This window comes from Tiliqua scincoides, chromosome 1 (genome assembly GCF_035046505.1).
Source record: "Tiliqua scincoides isolate rTilSci1 chromosome 1, rTilSci1.hap2, whole genome shotgun sequence".
NCBI lineage: Eukaryota > Metazoa > Chordata > Lepidosauria > Squamata > Scincidae > Tiliqua > Tiliqua scincoides.
Genome location: NC_089821.1, coordinates 62,308,855 through 62,329,843, shown reverse-complemented (window position 1 = coordinate 62,329,843; position 20,989 = coordinate 62,308,855). Strand labels below are relative to the sequence as shown.

The 20,989-nt window shown below is 45.9% G+C and overlaps 1 protein-coding gene across 1 annotated transcript; it reads right to left on the bottom strand.

Annotated features, from left to right (window-relative positions):
* LOC136644111 (NACHT, LRR and PYD domains-containing protein 12-like) lies at positions 1-3,970 on the bottom strand. The gene is made up of 2 exons (XM_066619656.1): positions 3,703-3,970; positions 1-1,628 (listed from the first exon to the last, which is right to left on the bottom strand). Exons 1-2 carry the CDS (start codon positions 3,968-3,970, stop codon positions 1-3), a joined length of 1,896 nt encoding a protein of 631 aa, XP_066475753.1.
* Positions 3,971-20,989: the final 17,019 nt, after the last annotated feature.

Below are 20,989 nucleotides of genomic sequence, written 5' to 3'. Positions count from 1 at the left end.
TTACTGATTTGATTGTATTTGTGAGCTGCTGAGTAGTTCTTCTCTTTCATTATCCTCTTGATTGACTTTTCTCGCATCCTTCTCAAAAATATCCTGTACAGGTGAACAGCAAAATGCATCCAGCACTTCCAAGTGATGACAATTCTTAAGACAAAATGCCAGGATCACTTCTTCCATCTCAGTAAGAACAATTCTGCTTAATTTTACTTCAGTCACATGATTCAGGGAGCTGTTCAGAAAATATTCATCTTGAATCTCAAACAAAAATCCAAATAGCTCAGGTTTATATGAGAAACCACAAACTATCTTTGCTTTTGTTGTGTCTTTCACCCATTGCAGCAACAGCTCTTTAACGGACTGTGACATTTTCCATCCTAACCTTTTCTTCAAGCCCTTCATTCTTTTTTCTTCATTTAAAAGACCAAAGAGGAAGCGAATTGTTAATACTAAGTCATGCCTGGAGGTCCTGTAGCTTTCTAACAATGTTCTCACATGTTGGATACGTTTCTCAAGACTCATGGCATCTTCTTCTTCTTCTAGTACGTAAGACAAAGCAGCAAAAAACTCCTGAAAGCTCAAGTGGATGAAGCTGTAGGCACAAATGCATTCAATGTCCCTTTTGAAAATGTTCTCATTCAGAAAAAGGGGGAGGGAGTCCTCCTGATCTAATCCATACTTCTGCATTACTTCTTCCCCAAACAAGATCTGTCGTTTCCAAATTCCATCCATAGCCAAAGAGCACAGGCCTCTCAGGTTTGTTCGCAGAAGTCCCTTTCCCTGGCTTTTGAGCGGTTTTAACAACGTCAAGAGGTAACGCATGTAGACGGCAGTGATCGTATTTGAGCTCTGCACAAGATCCTCACTTCCATTCAACTCTTCTTTCAGTACAGTGCAGATAATCCAACATACAATAGGAACAAAGCACATGGTGAAGAGTGTTTCATTCTGTTGGGCCACTCTGAAAGCTTTTTCTGCTTGGTCTTTATTTGGAAAGAATTTGTGGAAATATTCTCTCCTGTCCTCTGGTGAAAATCCCAGGATCTCAGCATAACGTGATCTCCCCAGGAGCAGACTGAGTTTCTCTAGAGCTGTTGGTCTTGTTGTGATTAACAGGCGAGACTCAGGAAGCATTTTTCTCCTAAATAAACTGCTCAGTACAATTGTCACTGACTGCTTCTTCCAGGGATTGTTGCAGAGGTGATCTTCAGGCTGATCAATACAAAACCTTAATTCATCAAACCCATCAATTACAAACAGGAGTTTCTGAGGATTCTTCAGCAATTCTCTAATTGCATCCTCACTGGGCAACTGTTTAAAAAGCAGGTCTGCAATACTACTCTGCTTTTTATTGAGGTTCATTTCTCTACAATGAATATAGAAAATGTAATCAAACATGCCCTGATAAAGCTCTCCACAGGCCCAGTCCAGCATGATTTTTCTTGCTGTCATCGTTTTCCCAATCCCTGCAGCCCCCTGCAGCACAACTGTATCAGGGACTAGCCCACATTTATCAGGTTTAAATAGTGTTGGAATAGTAATTGACTGACTGTCTCTGTTCCTCATTATTTGAGCATGTTGCCATCCTGAAGTCATGATTTCATGTTCTCTTGCTTCTTTAGGTCGGTGATCTACAATAATAAGATTTGAAAATCGTTCTTTTAGAAGCACAGATTCACCAGGAAGAGAATTCCCATCTCTCATGGTTTGAAATTTTTCTTTAGTGTAGTCCATATATGTTGATCTATAATCTGAGATGGTCACAAAAGTATATTGTTAAGACATTCTGGAGAAAAGTAAATATAATAAGATATAAGTATAAGTATATCTTTAATTTTAATTTTAATAATTAATAATAATTATTTTAATTAATAATTTTAATTTTAATAAGATATACTTTAATTATACACACACACACACAATATATCTTTAATTTTACACACACACACACACACACACAGAGTATATGTAATATGTCATATATTATACAGTATATGTATTTATACCTGTATATGACAATATATTTTAACAAGAAACTATGTGTGTTATACATGCACCCTACATCTTTAACTCTGCATGCTGTAAGAAGTCTGCAACTCCTTGGGGGAGAATCCTTGGCTATATTAAGGGATGTTGCTGCTATCAGAGAGGCACTGGTAGAAAAGCCAATTTCCTTTCAGGGAGGTTAGTTCAGCTTCTTACCCCATCATGCAGCATCTCGCCCCAAATGGCTGTTAGGATGCCCCAATCACCATGACAAGCACACAAGTGTGTTCTCCCCCCTTTAATTTTACTTTGTTTTTGAACTTTAAAGAAATACAATGCATTCTAATTTTATGTTGTATTTTCCATGCAGTAATGTTCTATTTCCTATGCATGCCATTGTAGATATTACTTTGAGATAGATGTTATTAAAAAGTATAAAGAACGTTGATAAGAAACATACCCATCTCGGAGGATGATCTTAGTCTTTGGGGATGGTGTGTGACTTCCCCCTCAAATGATGCACCTGGTCAGTCAAACATCCAATAAAATAAATACGTAAAAATGAAAAAGAACAGCATCATGGGGGCCTACTGCACATTTAAGGGGATGGAGGAGCACTTTCTTCTGGATGCAGAATTACTAGTGGATAGCAAGCCATTTCAGAAAAAGACAACCCTTGACAGATATTGCTGTGACCAGAGAATCTCAGCAGGTATTGTTTCTTTTGTCTCTGCCTGGCAACTAATTCTGCCTGCTTAAATGGCCCCTTCTACACAGCAGTTCAAAGTACCAGAGCCCAACCCTCATCAGATCTCCCACCCTATCTGGAAGAAAGGCATTTATGGAAGAGTGAACTGTTATTTTGGCATATGGTACCATCAATCAAATGTTAATAAACTGTTCACATTCTGTAGATGATTCTTATTCTTACAATGTTGTAACTTATTATTATTATTATTATTATTATATAAGAATAAGTTAAAATATCAAAGATTAATTTTAAAAGTCTAGATGCAATGTTTTAATGACTGGGACCCAAAAGGAGCTTGTCAAAATCGCAGTACCAGAAGTTCAGAGAAAAATAAGTAACCTTCCAATTAAACAAATAACAGTGGGGGCGTTGACTTTAAAAACTTCTGCATGCCTTAGCAATTGTGTAAAATGATAAACAACAAATAGAGATTTAGTACCAGAGGTTTTGGTTGCTCCTTCTCTGATTCTTCTCATACCTCTAGTATTATGAGGGATCATGTGGGACGTAACTGTGCCAGCCACTACATGGTCTGCTAATCCCAGTTAAGGGCCCAGTCCAACTTTCGAGCAGCAATGCATCTGTGCCAATGGGGTGTGTGCTACATCCTGCAGTGGAGGGGCAGTCACAGAGGCCTCCCCAAGATAAAGGAATGTTTTTTCCCTTACTTTGGGGCTGTGCTGCAGCTGCATCAGCACTGGAAAGTTGGATAGGATTGGGCCCTAAGTTACAGATAGAAACCTGAGGCAGAGAAAGATAAACTTGCACTAGAGCCTAGGTGAGCCAAATCTAAGCCCAGCATTCTATCTACTGATTCAGCTTTCTTTGTACTTGCAAATGATTCTGAAGAAAGAAGACAATGAAATCATAAACGGGATAAGTTTGCTCTTCCAACATTTTTTAAACTGCCTTTCCTAAACAAGAGAAAAAGTCAAAGACTTTTTGAGAATTCACAAAGGTTTTCTCACCATTCCATATATCTTCTCTGAGATTACCAGCAGCACCTTTTAGGTGGAGAGCTTCAAGGACACCAATGCAAACATTTCCTGCATTATCTTCTCCATAAAAGCTGCAGAGGAGATCCACAATATCCATTTTGTCGGCCTTCTCCAGCTGAGCTGCAGGAATTTTTCTCTTGTGGTCAAGGTTTCGTAACCTCCATTTAAACTCTTTAAACTGATCTTCCAGAAGTTCTTGCAGGGCATTGTAGAGGATTTCTCTCACACTGTTATCCATGTTTCTCACCAAACATTACATATAATCTGGAAAAAAAAAATAAAGTGACCATGATAAAGTGTTGTTGTTCTCAAATAATTATATAGCAATGATCACCAAACTCATGACCACTGTTCTCTAAAAAAGTGATACCCATTCATACCAGAGTTTACCACCACATATATTCCACAGAACACAGACGCTCTGGCCAGTCACATCTATTGCCAGCATCTCAGAAGGCTGTGCAATGGGATGTCCAAGCAGATGTAATTACCCAGAGCATCCCTGTGCCCTGATCGACTTGGAATACATGCGGCGACATGGCCGAACAGTAAGATACCCATGCTCATTAAAAGGGGAATTTTCATCCAGAAGAATCCGTGGAATAAGGTATGGTAAGGAACTGTGGAAAATTGCATGGAAACATATAAACCAATATGCACATCTGCAGGGGCAGCCCATTCACAATATGAGTTGAAAACTTGCACTAGTCAGTGAGTTGGGGGAAGTGGTACTACACTGTGCCCATCCACTTGCTTCATGGAGTCTGGACCAACTTCATCTTCTTGTCACATGGTAGTGAGCAAGAAGAGAAGGGGGATGGCTTCTCTCTCCCTTGGCATTCAGCACCATCACTGCCACCACTGTCCTCCTCCTCCAGTGGCTCGTAGAGGAAATGCTGGTAGCTCAGAATTTCCTCCATGTCCATTAGAGCAGTGTTTCTTAAACTGTGGGTCAGGACCCACTAGGTGGGTCGCAAGCCAATTTCAGGTGGGTTGCCATTCATTTCAATATTTTATTTTTAATATATTAGACTTGATGCTACCATGATATGTGACTGCATTTGGGGAAATGTTATAGACCTGTACTTTTAACAAACTACTATGTATATTCTTTTAACAATGATAGTAAAGGAAACTTACTCCTGGGTAATTGTGGGTAGGATTGCAGCCTAGGATAGTTAAACATTTTCCTGCTTGGTGATGTCACTTCCTGTCATGACATCACTTCTGGTGGGCCCTGACAGATTCTCATTCTGTCCTGGTGGGCCCCAGTGCTAAATGTGTGAGAACCACTGTTCTAGAGCATTTGTTGAGCTCCAGTTCCATCAGATCAGGACCATTCTGGTGGCTTCATATTGCTTGGCCTTACCACCAGCCAAGGCACATTAGTTTACTCGCAAGTAAATGCTAAGTACATTTGAGGCTTAGTTTCGTTTTCCATAGGGTTTAGTACATTTGTCTGCTTGGGGGGGGACTTCCTTCTCAGGGGTTTTTGGGGGCTGCATTCACTGGATCAGGACCATTCTGGTGTTGTTGGATTCCTCTCAGCCTGCCCTTTTCAACGGACTAAGGCAAGTTCACCTACTCACAAGTAAACGTGCAATATGGCTCACTTTCCATAGGGCTCCATGCATTTTTTGTTTTCCGGTTCTTTGGCTATAACATTTGATAGAAAGGAAATATTTCACTCTGGTTTTTGCATTGCATTCTGCTGGAAATTCTGCATCCAACAGTATATAATGACAGTACTACTCCTAACCACCGCGATTTTAGCATGTTACCCCCACAGTGCGCACCACCCTCACCGTGCATGTCACCAGGTGCGGCCAGCACCACCCGCACCTCCTCGTGACACCACTGAGAGGAGATGATTAGATCAGAGGTTCTCAAACTGTGGGTCGTGACACACTTGGTGGGTCGTGATCCGATTTTGGGTGGGTCGCAAAAAGCTGGACGGTGCCATCTTGGATTCTGGCAGTGGGCACCACCATTTTCCAAATCGTGTATGAGAGAAGCTTCTTTCCCTCGGGGTCTAAAAGAGCGGCATGCGCAGGCACAAAGGAGCAAGGCAGCACCTGTTTCATTTCTCCAGTGAGCATGGCAGACCAGAGCAGAGCAGAGCCTGTCTCTTGAATTTCAGGTGGGAGTCTGAAGCTGCCCCTTCCCACCCTTGCCTCAGATGGGCTCCTTTGCAGCTAACAGGGGGCAGGTGGGGTGGTCCACCCTAGGTACCACCCTTGGGGGATGACACCACAAATGACCCAACATCGCTAACCACACGGAGGTTAGGAATAACCCCATCATGCCATATACTATTGGATGTGGAACTTCCAGCAGAATGCAATAAAAAAACCAGAGTGAAATTTCTCCTTTTCATCAACAGTTATGGCCAAAAAACCAGAAAACAAAAAATGCATGGAGCCCTATGGAAAGTGAAACCGAGCCATATCACGCGTCTACTCGTGAGTAGGCAAACTTGCCTTAGTCTGTCGGAAAGGGCAGGCAGAGAGCAATCCAACTACACCAGAATGGTTCCCATCCAATGATTGCAGCCCCCAAAGAACACACAAGAAGGTAGTCCCTCCCTCCCAGCTGTGAATGTATTGAGCCCTATGGAAAATGAAAGTAAGCAACACAGTCGCGTTTACTCGCAAGTACCCTGGCTGCTGGTCAAATCAGAAACAGGGGAATGAAAGGCTGGCTGCATGGTCCCAATCTGATGAAAGTGGGGCTCAATAAATGCTCCAGAAAGCAGTACCCCCCCACCCCAGGAATAAAACAGAGGCTTGAGTTGGGAAGGTGGGCACTGGGAAGGGCTGAAAATCTCACTGAATTTGTGTGTGTGTGTGTGTGGGGGGGTGTTATTGCAGGAAGGCTACAGAGAAAATTCATTTGGTGAAACAGGGCTAGCTTCCCCTTATTTATTTGTTTCTTTAATGTATTGAGCCCTATGGAAAGCGAAAGTAAGCCACACAGTCGCATTTACTCATGAGTAGGCAAATGTGCCTTGGTTCCTGGTCAAGGCAGGCAAAAGGGAATAGAGAGCTAGCTGCGGTCCCAATCTGATGAAAGTGGAGCTAAACCAATGCTCCAGAAGGCAGCATCCTCCCCCCCCCCAAAAGAATAAAACAGAGGCTTGAGTTTTAAGATAAATTTTTATTTGTTTTTAGACTTGCAAAGTCAGGTGAGTCCTGATAGTGATATGCTTGAAATATGAGAACTTACACTGAACTAGGCACTGGGGAGGGTTGAATTTTGTGTGTGTGTGGGGGGGGGGGTGTTATTGCAGGCAGGCTACAGAGAAAATTCACTTGGTGAAACAGGGCTGGCTTCCCCTTATTTAATTATTTGTTTTTCTTTAATTTAATTATTTATAATTATTTATTTTATTTTGCTTGACGATGTCACTTCCAGCCATGACATCACTTCTGGTGGGTCTTGGACAGATTGTCATTCTAAAAAGTGGGACCCAGTGCTAAAAGTTTGAGAACCACTGCCTTAATTTAAAACAAACCAATGAGACATCCTTGGGGGGGGGGGGTGACATCCTAGTGACCAAAGTTGTGGAAATTGTGGCTTTTTGCAATAATACCATCATGTTATATACCATTTCATGCAAAACTTCAGCCATTGCTTGCAGGAAGATATTCACTGCATTTATTTTCCAGCCATTACTATTATTCATTTCATGTCATGACTATTATCTCTCAGTCTTGCCTACCTCACAGGGTTGTTGGGAGGACAAAATAAGGGGAGGAATCATGCACCCCACCCTGAGCTCTTTAGAGGAAAGGAACCTGGAAGTGATGGCCCTTTCTGCTTAATGACATCACTTCCAGCATTGGCATCACAGTGATGGCACTTCCTGCTTGATGATGTCACTTCCAGGCATGACATAACTTCCAGGTTAATGACATCATTTCCAGTGGGTCCCAGACAGATTTTCATCATGAAATGTGGGTCCCGGTCTAAAACACCCAAGAGGCACTGGGTTAGATAGTGTCACAGAGGCAATGAACATGAATGTTTACAAACTCCAGAAGTTAGTGGTAGACAGGGGGGCCTGGCGTGCTGTGGTCCATAGGGTCACAAAGAGTCGGACACAACAGTAACAACTCAGAAGTAAACCCCTTTATATTCAATTGAACTTTCTCCCAAGAAACTGTGTACAGCAGTGGTTCCCAAACTATGAGCCATGGCTCCCTGGGGAGCTGCTGAATCCAGCCAGGGGAGCTGCGCAATCCTCACAAAAAATACCCGCTGCCCTATACAATGTATAACAGCTGTTATCAAACTGTGTGTCTGGAACCCAACAGTGGGGTGTGACTCAATTTTTGGTGGTTCACGAAACTGACAGTGCAGATTAGGCTATGTGCATCAAGGGGTAAATAAGTTGCTGCTTGGGGGAGGGGAGCACTGCTGCCCAATCACCATAATAACCACACCCATTGGCATATAACCCCTTGGCAGCATCCGTCTAGGGCCTCTAAAAAGTTTGAGAACAATGATGTATAGATTGTAGCCCTAATGGGGAGCCAAGGCCAGTGGCCCAGTAGGTCAAGGGAGCTGCTAGTCGAAAAGGTTTGGGAACACTGGTGTGCAGAATCACAAAAAATCACTAACGTAATCACTAACTGTAGCTCAGCAGTTTTCAAACTCTAAGGAGAGTTTGAGCCGCTCTAAGTTCTTGCAGGGCGGGAGGGGGAGGCAGTGGGGGCGGGGGGAAGGCAGCGGCGTGATACCCAGGATTGTGCCGCTCAGGGGGGCTGCAGGGGCTTGGGTCCACTTACCCAAGCTTCCTGCAGACTCCCAGGGGTTTGGGGAGCCCTGCGCGACCTTCTGCAGGACTCCCCGCAGCTTCAGAGGTGAAAGCGGAGTGATCACGCTCCACTTCCACTTTAGCGGAGGCGGGGTGCAATCACTCCACTTTCGCTTTCAAAGCTGCAGGGAGCCCTGCAGAAGGTTGCACAGGGATCCCCGCAACCCTGGGAGTCTGCAGGAGGCTTGGGTAAGTGAACCCAAGCCCCTGCAGTCCCCCTGAGCGGCACGATCCTGGGGATTGCACCACTGCCTCCTCCCTGCCTCCTGGCTGCCCCCGCCCCTTAAAGGCGTAGAAGCCAGGGCCCACAGGCTGGGGCATCATGACGCCCCAGTCTGAAAAGCCCTGCCTTAGTGTCTTTCAACTGAGGGGAAAAATACCATCAAAGTATATCATACTGTGAAAAACCAATTAACTCCCAGCCTGCATCACAATGTGTCACTGTACAAGTCCACTTCAATCATGGCCCCCCTCCACCTGCTCTCCTTAGTTTGGGATAGTAGTAGTGAATAGATCTAACAGATCCATGCCCCCCCCCAATTCAGCTGCTCACCCAGTAAACCTGGAAAGCAGGGAGAAGTGTGTGAGCCTTCCTAACTACTAGGCACTACTCCCCTCCTGCTCCTTCCCAGACACACTGAATAAAGGCAATTCTGCAGTTACAGATTTCAAACAGAGCCCCCTCACACACACAGACAGGAAACTGTTCACCACTCTGCTACCCCTCCCTCTCCCTCCCTGCTCACATAATACAACCTTGCATGATGCAGGAAAAAGCAGCAGCCTCTTCAGCTGGGCAGATCAGGAAGTGGCTGAGAGGAGGGAGCCCCCCTCCCCTACCAGCTGCAGACTTTGTGTGGTTTTGATCTCATTCGTCTAGGAACATTTCTGTAAGATCATACTTTATGAAAGCCAAAGGACAGAAACATTCCCTTGGTGACATGCTTCACAGCGCAACTCTTGCTTGGAAGGAAGTCCGACTGCACTGAATTCCTAGCAAAGTGTGCATAGGGCTGCAGTTGAAAGGAGCTAGGTCCAGAAGCCAGTAAGGTGTGTTTCATGAACAGCAGTTCTTGACTTCTGAAAAAAATGGGGAGGGGCTAATGCAGGTGAGGACTGCAGAGTAGGGCAAGATTGATTCTTCCCCTCTCTGCTGCCATTTTCTCACCAGTTGCCAGCGGATATGCCACCCACCCACCCACCCACCCCAAATGTCATAGCTGCAGAAAATGGGTCTTCAACTCTGACCTTCAGCCTTTCTTCTGTTTGGGTCCAGGACAGACTCACCTTGGTGGCCAAGAAAGGAGGTCAGCTTTGGTCAACCAGAGCACCAGACCCAAGAGGAGAGCTGCTTTCAGGTTCACAGGACCAGTTTCACTTCCAGGGAGAGCTTCCTGGCACTGCCCAGCCCAGCCCAGCCCATACGTTTGTCTGGTTCCTTCCCCTTTCTTCCAACCACCTTATTTTTGTCCGTCAGTTGCTGAGTTTGGGGGACCTTTTCTTGGATAGTAATCCTGGCTTTGTAGAAGTTCCTTGCTTGAATTTTGGAGGGCAAGCAGAGAGGGATTTTCTCCAACCCATCCAGGTGCTTTCCTTTCCCTGAGCAGTTTCACTGGACATCATATTTTACTAATAATAGTGTAGCTCCCTCTTCAGTGACACATTGTGATGTGATGTGTGTTAGCTCTGAAAGCACAGCACAGCACAAGACAACATCTGGGGTCGGTTTTGCTTCCAGATCTATCTGCAGCTCCTTTCTATCTGCCAAACTAAGCATTTTCTAAAGAGCTTCATTGAAACTTGTGGTTCTGGTCCTTCCTGGTCAGCAAATTCCAGGTGATACTGAGAGATTCAGTAGTCTTGCCTTTGGCTTGTGGGGTGAGCAGAGCAGATTTGCAGTTTGGGCTCCTCCTGGATTCTTTGCTGCTCTTGTGTTCTTGGATAGCCAGGTTGCTGGGGTGGGGGGAGGTCGTTTGCCAAGCATAGGTTGATGTGCCAACTCCCTGCAGCCTTAACTGTAGACCTGACCACAGTGGCCCAAGCTCTGGTGAAAAAAAACCCAGGGCCCAATGTTATCCAATTTTCCAGTGTCAATGCAGCCATGCCAATGGGACATGCACTGCATCCTGTGGTGGGGAGGCACTCACAGAGGCCTCCTCAAGGAACACTGGGAACATTTGTTCTCTTACCTCGAGGCTGCATTACAGTTGCACCAATGCTGGAAAGTTGGACAGGATTGGGCCCTCAATTAGTGCAATGTATTCTGTGTGGGGATACTAGTCGACTGTCTAAAAACTAGAATTGTTGCAGAATGCAGTGATCATGATATAAATACTGTTGTTGTTGTTGTTGTTGTTGTTGTTGTTGTTGTTGTTGTTGTTAATAATAATAATAATAATAATAATAATAATAATAATAATAATAATAATAATAATAATAATAGTCATGGTGGTTTGATTATGTCAGATTGCTGCTCCTGCGACTGCATTTGCTATTTCTGGATGCTGATCAAGTTTAAAGCCCTCATGGCCTGGGACTGAGATATCTGAGGGTCCTCCTCCTCCAAGACGAGATGGCCAACACTCGTGGCCAACATCTGGCCAACAGATGTGCCAGACTGGGAGCCACAAGGGCTTTTTCTGATGGTGCCACAACCTTCTCTCACAGTTGAATTAAGAACTGCAGCCTCCCTGTTAGCTCTGCACTGGTGATTAAAACCCTTTTGCTTTGCCTTTTCACTTAAGTTCTCCATTACTATTTTACTGCTTTTTTCACCCTTCCTGCTGTTTTGACTGTGGCATTTTGTTGTAATGGCTGTTGCTATTATGCTGGTGATTTTATTGTACGTTGAGTTTTTCATTCAATTGTTAGCTAATGCCTTGCCAACAGGAGAAAAGGCGGGATAAAAAAATACGAATAAATGAAACTAGGATGCCAAGCAGACACTTTGAGAGGCTACAGCTAACCCCCAAGTCAGAGGTTGGAACTGTTAAAAAACAAGGAAAAAATAGGGGATGGGAGATGCAGCAATCATCACGTGATTTAAGAAGAAATGTTTCCGGAAACAAAAAAAAAATCAAAGTTTATAACAGACCCAGATGAGGGTTTACAATTTTTTTTTTTATTTTTTACAAAATTTTACCAATTAAAAAGAAAGCTCATCCCTATCTTTAATCTAAGGAGCATCAAGAACGTTCCATAGATCAGCAGTGGCCAAACCACAGCTTGCGAGCCCTATGTGGCCCTTTCACATATAATGTACTGTTCATGGAAATATGTTGGCTGAGTTCCTTTTTGCATCACAATTAATATAAAAGGTATATAACAAATTTTCAAGCTTTATAATTATTTACCAGGAAAGCAAAAAGTAACTGGGGTGGCTCTCCCAAACAAATAACAGTTTCTTGCTTCAAGCATGATCTATGCCGGGGTGACCAGACCTGCTTAATGTAAGAGCCACATATACTGGATTAAAACATAGATTTCATGTTCATGGTGAGTGAAAATATTTAGGAATTTAAATGCTTCTTAAACACTTTAGCTTTCCAAATCTCTCTTGGGGGTCTCAACATCTGACGTTTATCATATGTGGCTCTTACATTAAGCAAGTCTGGCCACTGTTGAAAGAGGCACCCCAATTAATTGAATGAGCAGCTCACTCTTACCCAAGGTAACTCTCAGGCACAGGGCCTCTGAGAGGAACTTTTTCAGGGGGTTCAAAGTTTCTTTTGGGCCACTTCCCAAAGGTGGGGAGGGCAAAACAGGGGGGGGAGAATGGTGACAGCTGGAATAGTCTTTCAAATCCAGGTTGACTGGATTTCCTGATGCAGAGCCCTGGTCTATCTGCCCACATGGCATCAGCAGCTTGATACAGTAATATAGAAAAGCAAACACACTTCTAAGTCTCTCTAAAATCTTTTAAACCTAGAAAATCATTGCAAAAAAATTAGCTTCATTGTATTTTGGCTCACACTAGAATGGAAATCGTCCTGTGTATACCAAAACTTGCTTCTGCAGCAGCAGTGGTCCTGCAGCTGTGTCCTTGAACTCCTGTGTCTTACACCCCTGTGGTAAGCAGATCCACAAGCAAAGAGCTACAGTAGCATGCCAGTTTCCTCTCAAATTTGACACTGTTAAAGAGTGTCATGTATGCATTCCTCGGCCCATATGGCTTGCAACAGCAGCTGCTACCCTAACCACAGTAGTGCCCCCAGCATCCCACGTGGGTAGCAAGTCTGGGTGAGATTGGAAAATGGAAGATCCCAGGAACTCTCTGGGCCTCTTCTGAAATCTGAGGTATTAACAGCCTAAACAGATTCACTCACTTTGACCATAACGGCAGTGGTATGGAAAAACGCATGACTTTGGATATGTAACAATGAGCACCTTGGGGCAAGATGTTGACAAACAGAAAACAATAAGGAACATGAAGAGAGATCCTCAGCAGGACACCAGAGTGCTGCAGAGGACTCCAAAGTCAGAGAGGACTTGGGCTTGCTACATCTCTGGCCCGCTCAATTTTAAAGAGCTATATCCGGCCCAGAAAACCGAAACGAAGGTGTCTAGTATGCCTTGCAACTCAAGGACAAAAACTGGTCATTGTGTAAACACCCTTCAATTCAGTTGACCCCCACAGGCCTTGCATCCAGCTACATGGAGGAAACCACAAGGGGGCGCATTTCCATGCACAAGAGAGCATGTGTTTTATGCATGCATGCCCACTAGGCCCCATAAAGCAGGTACCTAAGGCAGTGGTTCTTGTTGGAGGAAATTTTAATATCTAAAAATGGTTTCCTCTTGGGGGGGGGAAAGCAGAGTAGCTTCAGCAGCAGACCCCCCCCCCCCGATTGGGTATCAACCCAGGGAACCTCCCTCACCCGGCTGACTGCTAATCAATAAAAGACAAGAGACAATGGCTTGTTAAAGTTGCAAAGGAAGTGGTTTAGTTACGGTTCCATAGAATGCATATTTACAGCATCTGATTAGAATCAGAGGTTCAGCTAACTTAGAGATAGCAAGGCCCTAAGAGCCGCCTCACCCTGCATGCCAGGTGCTCAAGATGGCGTAGCCAGCAGAGCCCTGCTGTGTGCCATCTCGACAGGTCAGTGGTCAGAGAAGAAGAGAGAAGTGTGCTCAGAGAAGAAGGGAAGGTTATAGGGTCTGGGCCACACACCCACAAGGGTCACAGAAGAGAACAGGTAATAAAGAGTAGAGTCGCTGGGCCATGGCTTGACCCCTTCTGGACAGCATCCTGCCACCTCTGGACAGCAGACGGAGTTGCTCCAAACTCCAGCAGTTCTCAAACTCTCTGGGAGAGTTTGAGAGCCACTGAGTCTTTGCAGGGGAAGGAGGAAGGGGTTGGGGGGAAGGCAGTGACGTGATTCCTAGGATCGTGTCGCTCAGGGGGCTGCAGGGACTGATATGTACTCACCAGTCCCTGCAGCAGCCTTCCCGGGGTGTGGGAAAGCCCTGTGTGAGTGTCTGCAGGGTTCCCCAGGCTTCCAAAAGTGAAAGTGGAGTGATCATGCTCCACTTCCGATTCTGCAGCGGTATAGCTCAATCGCTGCCTTCCCCCCTGCCCCTGCCCATTAAGGGGAAAGAGACCAGGGCCCTTGGACTGGGGTGTCACAACACCCCAGTTTGAAAAGCCCTGCCCTAAGGCTAAGGTGGCATAGGGTAGGGCCTCTGAGAGGAATTTTATCAGGCATTATGAAGTTTCTTTTGGGCTCCTTTGCAAAGGGGGAGGGGTGAAATGGAGCGGTGGAGGGTGGTGATGGGTGAGCATAATGGGGGCAGGGAGGGGCAAAACAGGATGGGGGGAGGATGGAGACAGCTGGAAAAGTCTTTGGAGCCCAGGTCTACCCACCTATGTCACATCAGCAGCAAGATACAATAATACAGAAAACCAAACACACTCTTAAGTCTGTCTAAAATCTTTTAAATGTAGAAAATCATGGAGAAGATTAGCATCATCATATTTAGGCTCACACTGGAGAGTGTCCAGTGCATACCAAAATTTGCTTCTGCAGCAGCCGTAGTCTTGCAGCTCCTATACACTCCTTCATGGAAAGGAGCTATTGTAGCAGGCCAGTTTCCTCCCAGATTTGACACTGTGTTAAGGAGCATCATTTATGTATGCGTTCCCTGGCCCAGCATATATGGCTTGCCAGTAGCTGTAGTAGCTGCAGCTGCACACTTGTGGTAGTGTCCCCAGCATCCCGTGCAGACAAACCTGAGTAGATAGGAAAATGTAATATTCCAGGAAATTTCTGGGTCATCTCCATTGGCTCCTGGGTCCTCCTGGGCCCGGGTACAAATGACCCCTTTACCCCCTTTTGGTCCTGCTTAGGCACACTCCAGCTTGCCCAATTAACCTGTCATAAAAACGTTGAAGTGATGCACAAAACTGGAAGTGCACTCCGATCCCCTAATGGAGCAATTTCTAACAACAGGGAGGCCCACAGAGGGGACCCTCCCTGAAACCAGCATGACCCCTCAGGTAAGGGGGAAAGCCCCTGGGTTCCCACAGCACCAAGATCACTGCAACACCATTGGGACACACACACTCAGGTGTGGGGGGGCAGGCCCCACACCCACAACTACTTACGTACCTGCAGTCCCAAAGTCTGAGCAGGACTTTGGGAACCACTTAGGGCGCAATCCTAATCCCTTATGTCAGTGCTTTCCAGCACTGACATAAGGGCAATGCAGCTCTGAGGTAAGGGGGCAAACATTCCCTTACTTTGAGGAGGCCTCCGTGAGTGACACCCAACTGCAGGATGCAGCACATGTCCCATTGGCACCGCTATGCCAGTGCTGGAAAGCACTGACATGAGGGGTTAGGATTGCGCCCTTAGAGACTTGCATATGAAAGGGTCATGACGCCTGTAAATTCTCATTGACTCAGAGCATAGGGAGAGGATATGGGGGAGGCCTCCTCCACCAATCCCACTCTCTGCCAGCTCTGATACACCCCATTCTGCCCTCCCCATTGCCCTCCTCATTACACTCCTCCTTGGCCTGCTCTCCCTTTCCCCCTCCCCTGCATCGCTCAATGCAAAACTTACCTGACCACCGGCCATTTGTTGGGATCCAGTGCCTGCAGCACAGGCCTTCCTGCTGGTGCTCCTTAGCCACACAGTGGGTTACAGCACATTTGCAACACCCTCACTGATGCTGTGGCTGCTGCACTGGCATATCCAGCAAGTAGGATTGAGATATTAAAATGAATATCATACCTCATATAATTTATGTTTTGTGTGCAACTTTTTCAACATATACCGGGGATGGGAACTTCCCGAGTCACCTGAGTCAGGTGACATGAGTCCGAGTCACAAAAATCAGTGTTTTTCACTGACTCATGGAAGCTCAAGTCACCTGCACTGATGACTTAGGCATTGACTCGAGTTCAAGGCCACTTGACTTAGCACTGATTCCCCACGCATGTGCACTGGGGTCTATCTGTGTCTGGGTGTGCTTGCTTACAATTTTGCAGCATGAGAGACCTTGTTGGGCTTTCATTCAGACCAGACGAGCAGCAGGGAGGCAGGGAAGGGTTAATGTTTTGTTTTTCCATTGGGCGGGAGGCAGGAACAGGCTCTTTTGCCCATCTCTAAAGGAACCTATGGACATTGGACAAAAGATGGGCAGTCTGGTATTTTCCTTTGGAAGAGAAAGGGCAGAAGGAGGAGCCCAAGGGTTTGCGTTGGAATTGGCTGGAGAAGCCCAGAGAGGTGTGGAAGGCAGTTCATAGTGATCACACTTTCCAATCACATGGCTGGCTCCTATGTGCTCCAGTAGCATAGCTAGAGGGGGTGCAAAGCACTATGTGTTGCAGGGAGCCTCACTGCAGGTGTGCAAGTGGCCCCCTCCCCTTCAGAGCAGGGGAGGCAGGGGAGGCAGAACTGCCCTATGTATTCCATGCAAAGGCACCACAGCTACTCCACCTGCTTATACTCGAGGAGGCTCTCCTGAGAAAGTGGGTATAAGGAGAGCCTCCTCTAGGTTGTAAGCAGGCAGGGTAGCTGCAGTGCTTTTCCATGGACTACGATAAGGCAGTTCTGCCTCACCTCTGAAGGGGGGGGGTCGCTTGCACGCCTGCAGTGAAGCTCCGCGCACAGGGTGACCAGATGTCCTCTTTTTTCAGGACATGTCCTCTTTTTTAGCCTATGTCCTGGAAGAGAACTTAAATGTCCTCCTTTCCCCTGCAGGCAGCACATAGCCTTCTTGTAATTAATAAATTATGTGCACAAACCTAAGCAGGTCTAGTTCTACAGCAGTATAATTTTAAATTTAATAATAAGTAATATAGTGTTTAACCACATGAAATCAACCTGTGTTTTTAGCTTTTATGTCATGCCCTACATTTATTGTAAACCATCTTGTGTCTTGAGAAATCTTGAGAAAGGCAGTATAAAAATCCCTTAAATAAATAAGTGTCCTACATTTTGGGATGCCTGGTTCTCTTTTGCAGTTATGACATCTGGTCACCCTGTCCATGCAATACCTAGTGCTTTGCAAGCCAAGGTGAGGCTCCCTGCAAAACTTTGCACCCCTCTAGATTCATGACAGGTGAGCTCCATTCTTACTTGGGAGGAGGAAGCTTCACTGAACAACTGGAGCAAATGGGACTACTCCTGAGTAGAGCTGCAAAGGGCTGGGTAGTCCTGATAAGCCTCACAGCTGCTTCATGTGACCCTCCTCCCTCTTGCCACTTCTGTCCCTGCTCCTTTGCAGTCCATCCCACCCCTCTCTTGTTTTCAGATGGGATGTGGACAGCAGTGGAATTTAAAGAGAACTTCAACACGCACACATACACACACACTGGCAGCAGCCCTTTTTTTCCACAACTGGCTTTTTAAAGCACTGGTTCCCAACCTGTAGTCCGTGGACCCTGAGAAGTCATCCACAAGGTCTCAAGGAAAAAAATGCCTTTGATCACTTCTAGTGTCTTGCTAAGCAAGCAATCTCCCACAGACCACCAGAGGGTGGAGACTGCCCACACTCACAACCACTTAAGTGTCAGTTGTGACTGTGGGTGGTCCATTCTCTACCTTCTCTGATAGTCTGCAGGAGCGATCTTGGGAGACAAACCATCAGAGAGGGCAGAGGCCAGACCACCCATTGCCACATGTGGTCCATGATTATTCCAATTTTTGCCTCAATGGTCCACAGATTCCTAAAGGTTGGGAACCACTGTTTTAAAGGGAACAACTCGAGTCTTTGAGTTGCAAAAACACTCTGGGCGGCTCAGAAAGCTCACCCATTATGACTCGTTTTTGAGTTGAGTCAGAGGACATGGAGACTCCTGACTCGACTGAAGCTGCACCTGACTTGTTGTTTTGCCAGATTCCCAGTCCAAGCTCTGCCTGGAGAATTAATGCCCACTTTTAGCTAAGTAGCTCCCCATTTTTACCCAACAATGACTAGTTCTGCCTTGCAGTCCTGCTGGACCCCACCACCGGGGTAGCTCAATCTGCATAAGTCCTCTCCTCCCAGCAGCCTCCCACCACTACAGCAGCCCCTTGGTCCTCCACAGGTCTTAGGCGTGGCAGCCAAACACCAGTGTCTCCAGCAGTCTCCAAAGTCCATTAATCCAGCCAGCCTCTACTTCCTAAAGCTTTCCTCCTTCTACTGCCCATACCAAACTCTCCCTTCATCAGATGCTTTTATGCCTGAGGGCCCTATTGCCTTCAAGTGGCTGCAGCTGTGCAGCACACTCCCTGCTGAATGCCCAGGCCTTAGCCTTAAAGAGGCCACTGCTGACACCACATCCTACCTCCTCGCCAGATCTTCAGTGATTCCAATACACTTGTCCATCCCTGATATGTATCACAATAATAAACTCTGTATTCTCTTCTGGAAATTTTTATTTGGACCTGCACAGAATCAAAGAAAAGCTTGTAGTATTCTCCAGTAAGTCTATTTGGCCCTGGAGATTTTTTTTTAATTACTGATAATAAACATGGGTTCTTTTACTGTAATGAGTTGAGCCAATTCATTTTGTTCCACCTGATTCAACATGAAAAATTAATTCTTTTCTAACAGCTGTGTTAAGCGACAGGAGGATTCTCATGCATACAATTTAACATATTAGTCCACACATTTATCTGCAGTTTTATGCACTGAAGTAATTAATTTGCTGTCCTTTCAAAATGAAATTATATATGACTTTGTTTTCTCTTAATCATACAGCCATACAAACTAATAATCTCCCATGCTTATTACCACTTTCAAAGGATCTCTGTTTCAAGAAGTGGATGGTTCATGGCATTTAATAAACCAAGTTCCTTTTTTGCTCCTTCAAGTTGATTGTAACCTGCCCTTGAGCACATTGTTTTGTGTTGATCCTAGAAATATTATATGTTATAGAAGAGCATTAACAGTTGTCTGAACCCAAATGGGGCTTAATCAGAGTTCTGCCATCTGGGGACTCTATATAATCTTTCAAAAAATACAGAACTATTCTTTGGAACACCTGCCAAGTAGTTTATCAAGTATGGAGGGGGCAGTAGAGATGAGACAAGTCAGGCACCTGTAGCCACAGTTTCCATTCTCTGCGGTACACAAGACATAAAGGGGAAGCAAAAGTGATAAAGATAGCCAAGGCATTTGATGATGATGATGATGATGATGATGATGATGATGATAATAACAACAACAACTTTATTTTTACCCCGCCTTCCTCCCCAAAGGGACTCAAGGCGGCTTACAACATATTAAAAACATAATTTAAAAACAAATAAAAACATATTAACACATCATAAAAAACAGCAGTCAGAATAAAAACTAGCTAAAAAGAGCATAGAGCAGCAGCAAGTCATAAAAGAATCAGGCCTGTAAAAAAATATTAAAAGATGTTAAAAAGATGTTAAAAGGCCGAGAACTCAGAAGGCTTGTTTAAACAGAAGGGTCTTCAGGCCTCGCCGAAAGGTCTCAAGAGAGGGAGCCATTCTTAAGTCAAGGGGAAGAGAGTTCCATAGCGTTGGTGCCACTACTGAGAAGGCCCTATTTCTTGCAGCCGCCCCACGTACCTCCCTAGGCGGCGGCACTTGTAAAAAGGCCTTCTCTGATGACCTAAGAGGACGAGCCGGATTGTACGGGAGTAGGTGATCTCTAAGATACCCTGGTCCAGAGCAGTATAGGGCTTTAAAGGTCAATACCAGCACCTTGAATTGGGCCCGGAAACGAATAGGCAGCCAATGCAGCCGCTGGAGAAGCGGACTGACAGAGTCGAACCGCCTACCTCCAGTAACCACACGGGCCGCCGCATTCTGCACTAGTTGCAGTTTCCGAACCGTCTTCAAGGGCAGCCCCACATAGAGCACGTTACAGTAAACTAATCTCAATGTCACCGAGGCATGGATCACCATGGCCAGGTCTGCACGATCCAAGTACGGCCGCAGCTGGTGCACCAGCCGAAGCTGAGCGAAGGCCCCCCTAGCCACAGCCGCCACTGGGAATCTAGGAGCAGCTGCGAGTCCAGGTGGACCCCCAAGCTGCGGACCTGCTCCTTCAGAGGGAGTGCAACCCCATTCAGCGCAAGCCGATAGTCCAGCACCTGCATCGAGGATTTCCGAACCAGGAGAGCCTCTGTCTTATCCGGATTTAATTTCAGCTTGTTAGCCCCCATCCAGATCCTCACTGCCTCCAGACAGCACTCCAGGCCCTCAACCGCCACCCTGGAGTTTGGAGGAAAGGAGAGATAGAGCTGGGTGTCATCGGCATATTGATGGCATCCCACTCCAAACCCCCGGGTGACCTCTCCCAGCGGTTTCATGTAGATGTTAAATAGCATGGGGGACAGAATTGAGCCCTGTGGCACCCCGCATCTCAAGGGCCAGGGTGTCGAACAGGCATCCCCCAGCACCACCATCTGGGACCGACCCTCCAAGCAGGAGTGGAACCACCGCAAAACAGTGCCTCCAACTCCCAACTCGGCCAATCGGCCCAGAAGGATACCATGGTCGATGGTATCGACAGCCGCTGAGAGGTCCAGCAGGACCAACAGGGACGCACTCCCCCTGTCCAGTCCCCGGCGTAGGTCATCCACCAAGGCGACCAAGGCGGTTTCTGTCCCAAAGCCCGGCCTAAAGCCAGATTGAAAAGGATCCAGATAATCCGCTTCATTCAAGACCCTCAGAGAAGTGCAAAACTGGTCAGTTTATTCTAGTCTGGAAGTTGGCTCTGACGTCCCTTGGTCTGACCACTGACCACCCCTGTTAAAACCCTAGATGGAACAAAGTCCAATGGTAGGCGGAAAAAGAAGATGGGCTGCTAAGTGGTTAGGATGGAAGAAAATGGGGTTGCACACCTAGAGTCAGGGTTTCTCCCCTTCCACCCACCTGGAGGCTGTCAAGGTGATTCATCACCTCCATAGCATCAACACTTAGGTAATTATTAACTGTGTTGTCTAAGTATTGGGAGGTGGATTTTTAT

Bases quoted from the DNA above. Each gene is read 5' to 3' on its own strand.
- LOC136644111 (XM_066619656.1), bottom strand. From the start codon at position 3,970: ATGGATAACAGTGTGAGAGAAATCCTCTACAATGCCCTGCAAGAACTT. The intron at 1,629-3,702 runs GTGAGAAAACCT...TTATTATTGTAG, and splicing joins CAGAGAAGATATATGGAATG to ATCACCGACCTAAAGAAGCA.